Source organism: Cynoglossus semilaevis, chromosome 1, assembly GCF_000523025.1.
Source record: "Cynoglossus semilaevis isolate Cse_v1.0 chromosome 1, Cse_v1.0, whole genome shotgun sequence".
In the NCBI taxonomy this organism is placed as follows: Eukaryota; Metazoa; Chordata; class Actinopteri; order Pleuronectiformes; family Cynoglossidae; genus Cynoglossus; species Cynoglossus semilaevis.
The window spans coordinates 29,112,915-29,120,169 of NC_024307.1; the positions used below are offsets into that span (position 1 = coordinate 29,112,915).

Below are 7,255 nucleotides of genomic sequence, written 5' to 3' on the forward strand. Positions count from 1 at the left end.
ATTCATGTGTATATTTTGTTATTTTATTCATGTGTATATTTTGTTATTTTATTTCTTGATTTCTTTGGCATTCAGTGTGGACAGCAAAGTAAAATTGTCATTGTACAGGGAAACCTGCTTTCCTTACTGTACACATGACAATAAACGCTTTGAATCTTGAATCTTTGAATCAAAGGTCTGGCCTGGAAAGTGAAATATCTTCTTGTTGTTATTCAGTGTCTCAGTCGCAGCACAGCGGTGGAAATCGTCAACAGCAGTAAAGTTCTTCAGGCTGAGACCAGGATGCTGCTGGATGGAAAACTACTGGTACTGAAGGACATTGAACTTTGTCCACACTGTCTCTACTACATGTTTTCATTTCTTCTGCTCTTCATTCTGCCAGTTTGTCTTAGCTGACTATTTTTTACAGACTTCTTTACAATCATTGACAAAAATGTTAACTTCATGGTAACATCTGTGAAGTTGTCCATACCTGTTGACCATCAAAACTCTGTTATTGTTTTGTTAATTGACATTTTTAAAAATTATTTAGAAGGCATATTTTATATGTTATACCTTGTCAGGTTTGTAGGGCTCCTCCTACAGGGCACTTGTCTCATCCTCGAAATTAATGACCGACATTTCTCCAGTCAGTGACAATAATAATGTATACAATATATAAACCGTTTCTCCTCATCCTCAGTCAGAGTCTCCAGAGGAGGGGGAGCTACGGTCGACTCTGAACAGCCTCAGTGCTGAGCTCCACAAACTGGATGACATCCACTGGATCTGTCCGCTCATGCAGTGCTCTGAGGAGGTCGGTTCATCTTCAAGTTCACCGACTCTGCGTTCAGAGGAGTTCTAACTGGATACGTGTAAATAACCTGGTCTGGTATGTTGGGTGTGACTTTGTAGGACTCGGTGAGGATCAGCAGTAAGAGCGGCAGCAGCAGCATGAAGCTGAAGATCATCCCCAAGGTGAAGAAGGAGAAAGAGAAGCTCCACAAGCAGAAGTCCAATAGCTCCCTCTCAGGTAAAAGGCTAGGAGAAAGATCCTCCAGGTGTGTCTGGACCTCGGGCAGGGAAGTAACTGTAACGTACTGTTCTGTAACAGTACCGCAAAATCATTTTCTCTTTGAGAAGGATGGTCTGAACTTGAAGATCAGGTCAGGGAAACGCGTCTTGACGATGGGATGTCGAGTAAGGAACGGTGGTGTAACTCAGGAGTGGTCAAAAAGTACTTAAGGGTGGTACAGGACATGTATGGGGTCAGATAGATTTAGGAGAGGAGATAAGGTTCCATCATGGGATAGATGAAAAAACTGTAGACCATATCGTTCCGGAGCGGATTCATGAAGATAGTAGTGGAAGTGAGGCTGCAGATGTAGTTGGTGTCACAGAGATGATCTACTTTTAGAACAGCTGAATAAAAGCAGGACAGAGATAAAGCCAACATTTGTAACTCCACTGACTTTGGGGTTCAGTAGAGTCAAACTAAAACAAGTCTTTTATTTGATTTCTCCAATAGGAACGTGGGAAATCAGGGGTGGCGCTGGAGAGGCCGACTCTTCATGCAACTGAAGTCCTTTGACCAGGTTTCATGTCATGCCTCTGTTACCCTAAGGACCGGGGTGAGGCTTTGTCCTCCACCGTTCTTCTCCCCCCCTTAGACTGAGGTTCAAGGAAGAACAATGAAAAAAAAAAAAAAACATCTTCCTGATTTTGACGCCGTCTCCTCCTCATGTTTCTCCTCAGTCCACCCTTTCTCAAACAGGCAGGGTTATATTTGTCTTTTTTGTCCTTTTAACTTTGGTTCCTGTTTACCTGCTTGATTCAGGGAGTGGGTGTGGCCTAACACACCTAGCAGAACAACAAAGGTGCGAAACAACAACAAACTTTTTGTTGATATCTTGGAGTTTACGTTCTGCTCTTCTTGCATGTCGAATACAGACCTGTAGTTTTATTGACATTTTTTAGGTTCTTTTCTTCTGAAACCTACGAATACACAGTTCTTTGAACTCAAATCTCAGAGTATTTATTTGTTGTTGCTACTGCCATACTTTCCTGACGGCGACAAACTGAACAAACTGTAACATCTCAACCTTTTATCATCTGAACATCTAACATGTCGCAAAAAATCTTGGAGAATGTAGTAATTGTGAGGACTGGAACTGAAAACCCTGAAAACGTATCCTTCTCACCGAGGTTCTACTGTGGGACTGTTGTTGGTTCTCAGTGGTTCTACTGTGGGACTGTTGTTGGTTCTCAGTGGTTCTACTGTGGGACTGTTGTGTGAGTGGGAGGCTCAGCTCCATAATGAACCTTTTCTGGGTTTGTCCCTTGGAGAAGGTCTGACTGCTGGATTTGGTTTCATTTATTTTTTTGACAAATGTGTCCTATGTTAAATAGAGAGAGCTCCCCCTGCTGTTCATTTCAATGATCAGGATCATTTCCAGGTACGAGGACAGACGTATGTGTTTGTTTGTTTGTTTACAGGTGAAGAGAGAGCAGAAACCATACTCTGATTGTACTTGTTTTATCAGCCTGTTGATATTTTAAATTTTTGCCTTGTCTGTGGTTAAACGCTTTTATTATTATTATTACAATATATAAATATTTTTATATGTTATTTTCCCAGTAGTAACCCCCCTCCAAACTTCTTAGTCACTGTGCATAAGTCTGATTCCAGCTCTTCTTGATGAAGACATTCTTTACAGCCACACAGGTTGAGTCTCTTCCTCTTCAGTTTTTAAATAGATGTCAATGCTTTAACCTGCTTGTTGTTTTTACTTTAACAGTCTTTAAAAACTAGATTATTGCAAAACTAACACAAACAAATGAATGAAGACATAGGGTTGGGCGATATTGGTAAAATAATTAATCCCGATCATTCGTGGCATTTTGTTGATAACGATTAATCTGACAATTCATTGATCCCAACTGCACCTGCATGTTCTTGACTCTAAATCAGTTCCCCTGTGTTCTAAAGTGATACTAACCAATCATCAGTCAAATCAACTTCTTTATTCTAATAGGTTAAAATAGTGAGGTGTGATTAGTGACCAGTCAGCCATGTTTGAATGTGTAGACATAACAGACACATCTAAATTAAACAGGACAAATAAGTAAAGGGAATGTCACACTAGTGCATGTTTTCACAGAACAGTTTTCTAGATGTAAACTGTATCTCTGGAGCACTGTTTTTCATTAGTTGTTGGAGTGGCAGCTTATCTTTAGCATCTTTAGCTAGCGTAATCTGCTTCCAGCTTGTTGGCGCTGGTAAGGCACAGATTGACTTCTTCATACACGGTGTTTCAAGTGAGAGTGCGTCACACACAAAAATACGCCATCATCGTGCGTAGGATTGCTAACTCCCTTCTCAGCTCAATGCCAACGTGTACGTTTTCATGAAAAGCGTCCTTTTGTTCATTAATTCTATTGACATTATACAGGCTGTTTTACAGGCTGTTTTTGATTCTCACAGTAATACAGAACTAAGTTGACCCTTTTCAGCTTGCTTATTCTTATTTCTAAATACGAGAGGTCCCGTTCTTCAGGGATGCTTGGAACCCTTAACAACGCAGCACTAATCGCAGTAATCGCAATGTGGCAAATATTCCCCCAGAACAGTTTTTCTGACGAGTAATCGCACATTATATAATCGCACATTTTGCACAAGCCTAGTGAGAAACCTCTGTTGTCTTCAAACCCACTTCTCACTAAGCACGTTCTAACAAACTGCCAGACCTGAGATTGTCATTTACAGAGTTTTTTTATACATTTGTTTGTGGCATAAAAGCAGCTAAAAACTACACTGAACACCTTCACCTACAAGTGAAGGCCAGGACTTTACAGAAATGATCCTTCAGAACTTCATAACCATCTGTCAGCTGACCTGATGAGATGATAGAGAAAACACTTGTACCAGACCAGTCTTTGTTGTTAGTCTGTTGTTTCTCTGCAGTTGATTGACAAAGAGTATAACACCAGATATTTTCTTATATATATATATATATATATATATGTGTGTGTGTATATATATATATGTGTGTGTGTATATATATATATATTAGCTCAAAAATGAATTGATGTCATTGATGAGTATGTTTGACCTGAGAGAATAACACAGACTCAGTTCAGGTTTCTGTGACTAGAATAAAAAAAAAAACAACAACAATGAGGCCTAATTATAACTGAATTATTGATTCATGAGTGAAGCTGCTCTGATCACACTCTCTGATCACCCAACAATTGGACTGAAGGATCGTTTCGCTTCACCTTTCTGCTCACGTGCAACTGTTTGTTCTTTTCTCACTTTGTGTCTTCATCAAACTAAACCTAACTGAACCCAGCAAGGGGGCGTGGCCACTGTGAGGCGCCGTAGATGATCACATTTCATAGGATTGTACTAAACTTATCCATCATGTTGTGCCAAGTTGTTAAGCGGATTATGAAACGTGTGTGTGTGTGTGTGTGTGTGTGTGTGTTTGTGAGCTGCTAGTGCTTCAGATATGAAACGAGTTTGTCGTACATTTCCTAGTTTACTGTATCTTGCCTTGCACTTTACCAAGAAGCCAATTTATTGGGGGGAAAAGATTTGTTTGTGTTTGGTCATGAGTTTGTTTTTCTCTGTATTTATGTAAAAACATTTATTTAAGTGCCAATGAAATGTAATATATTTTTTTAAAACAACCCAGAGTCACGGGCTACATTCCGATTTTCTGCAGCGTTTCTCAATCATTTTCTTCAACCTCTAGAAATTTCTGAAATCCACATAAATTGGAGTTTTAGAATTTCAAAGGCAGACAGCAGAACTGAACAAGAGTTCTGTGAAGGTTTCAGCCCACTTACATGACTTTGAGAATGTCCATGAAGTCCTGTCCCTTCTTCTAATCTTCTACAGATGGACATGGGATCAGTAAGAAACCTTTTAAACTCACTTAATGACCTGGTTTGCAGACATGATTACATCCTGCTCCAATAAACGTAGCCTTTGTTTATTTTTGTTTTTATTCTGTTTTTGTCATCCAGATATGTTTTCTGTTAATGTCACTGCAGCAACACTGTCTTTAAAACATGACTTCTGATGTAATTCCATGTCAAAATATCTATGTTTAAGTCAGTGTTTCTCAAATATTGGCTCCTGGGGCTTGCTCTGTCCAGTCCAATAGTTTCATATTCACAATGAAGCTGTTGTACCTAAAAATATTTAAAGATTGGATTGAATATAAAAGTGATTCCTGAGTCGTCTGAGAATCACTAGTTGAATGATTGATGTTTACAAACTTAATGATAAAGTGTTAACTCAGAATATGATGTCATGTACAGCTAACATGTGTGTGTATTGATATGCATTTCTGTGCTAAAAAAAAATGATGCAAATGTTTTCAGGAACAAACTTCTATCAAGGATAGTCTATGTTGAATTATATTTTATTTGTAATAGAATAATAGTTTACTTTTTAAAAAAAAGAATAGTCGGTTTATTTTTCAGGGATTGACATTGACGTTCAGCCTGGGATAGGAAAATAAACACAGTAACAGTGGTAGAGAGCACACAGTTTGTGCAGCTGGTTCGAGGAAACGGTTTTTCGTGATTCCACTTCCTGGTGTGATCGGCTTATCTGTGCAGACTGTGTGAGGGAACCAGACTGGATGTTGCACGATCTTGTATGTTTCCAGATGTTTCGTGGTGTTGTCGTGTGCAGTATGTATCAAAGACCACGTCAGTGCATACCTTTGGAAATTAAAAGTAAATTATTCAGTTGTGAAGTTGCTGTTTCATTGATTGTGTTTTTCTACACATAACGAGGAGGCAATGAAAATATTTTGCTTTTGTATCATGTAAAAAACAATCTTAGAATCTTTGACCAATTTTTTTGATGTCTTATTTTACCATGACAAGTTTGGATGACTTATGGCATTTCCCCGCACATAATAGCCCAGGGGACACACCTCTGATAATGGTGCTGGAGTCCAAATCCTGGGCGTCCAAAACTATTGTGACACTTTTTTGTGAAGGACAGTTCTTGTCTTTTTCTGAAACAAAAGTCAAACAGAAACATTTGATTAAAAAACTATAAATCGAATTTGATCAAATCGTCTCTTTTCTGCAGGCTTCTCATCAAATTAGGGCAGGGGTCACCAACATGGTGCCCATGGGCACCTGGTAGCCATGATGTTCAAAAATGCGCTTTTTGAATCAGTTCCACTTGCAACAATATTCAAATGGGTGCAAAAACAATGGTAAGAAGAGTGTCTACTATTGTATGTCCCAGAATTATTATTACATTGTTCTGTGCTGTACAAGTACAAGTCTGTATTAAACAAGTAGCTCTTCATATTATTTGTTCAGTTTCAAAAAAGAAACTGAAAGAAAAGTCAAAATTCTATCTTTCTACGCATGTTTCTCATAAAATTAGAGCATTTTGAACATTTTTTTGAAAAAAAAAATACTAATTTTGTGTGTCATGTTGGTCTGAAGATGAAAATTTTTGAAAAAATAAATTTCACAATTCTAATGTTTCTCCATGTTTCTCATCCATAGTGGAGTGGTTAGCACCTCCCTCAGAACCAGAGAGCAGAGAGTCCTGGGTTTGATTCCCAGAGGAACCACATGCTTGGCTCTTGCTAAGGGCAGCCTATTAACAGCATATCTGCTGCTAATTTCCCAAATATGGGATCAATATAGTACAAATTCATTTTTTTATTTAAATTAGAGCGCTTTGAAAACATCCATCCATTTTCATCTGCTTATCCGTTACCGGGTCATGGGGGCATCAGTCTCCATGCCCACCACCCAAATCACACTGCACCGTACCAGCCCCCCTGAACCTTCCTGTGGGTGGTGAGTCCACTGGAAGGTACCAACTGTATTTTAGGTCAAATGAATGTTTTTGTTTTTGTTTTTTTCATTTTTGAGGAACTTTTATTTTCTGAGATTTGTTTAGGATCTTATTGGTATAGTATTTTTTGTGATCAAAAGTTGGCAAACCAAAAAAGTATATTTTTCTGAATTTTAACCACAAAAATGGACATAGCTAAGACTTTTAAGACAAATGAGTGTATTTTTAGTCATTTTTGAAAACGTTTTATTTTCCGAGATTTGTTCAGGAAGTTATTGGTAAACTATTTTGTTGTGATCCACAGTTGGTCTACCAAAAAAAGTACATTTTTTCTGAATTTTACCCATAAACATTGACATAGCTAAGTATTTTAAGTCAAATTAGTGTATTTTGAGTCCTTTTGGAGAAACATGCTGCCAAGTAAATATTTTG

The 7,255-nt window shown here is 38.3% G+C and overlaps 1 protein-coding gene across 1 annotated transcript in view; it reads left to right on the forward strand.

Moving 5' to 3' along the window:
* LOC103390208 (diacylglycerol kinase eta) overlaps window positions 1-2,122 on the forward strand; it is a 10,854-nt gene extending 8,732 nt beyond the window's left edge. Inside the window, exons 25-28 of the mRNA XM_017033967.2 lie at window positions 217-306; window positions 683-796; window positions 895-1,012; window positions 1,508-2,122. Of these exons, the coding sequence (XP_016889456.1) occupies window positions 217-306; window positions 683-796; window positions 895-1,012; window positions 1,508-1,560 (375 nt within the window). The 3' untranslated portion in view covers window positions 1,561-2,122. The remainder of the gene's footprint in view (window positions 1-216; window positions 307-682; window positions 797-894; window positions 1,013-1,507) is intronic.
* Window positions 2,123-7,255: the final 5,133 nt, after the last annotated feature.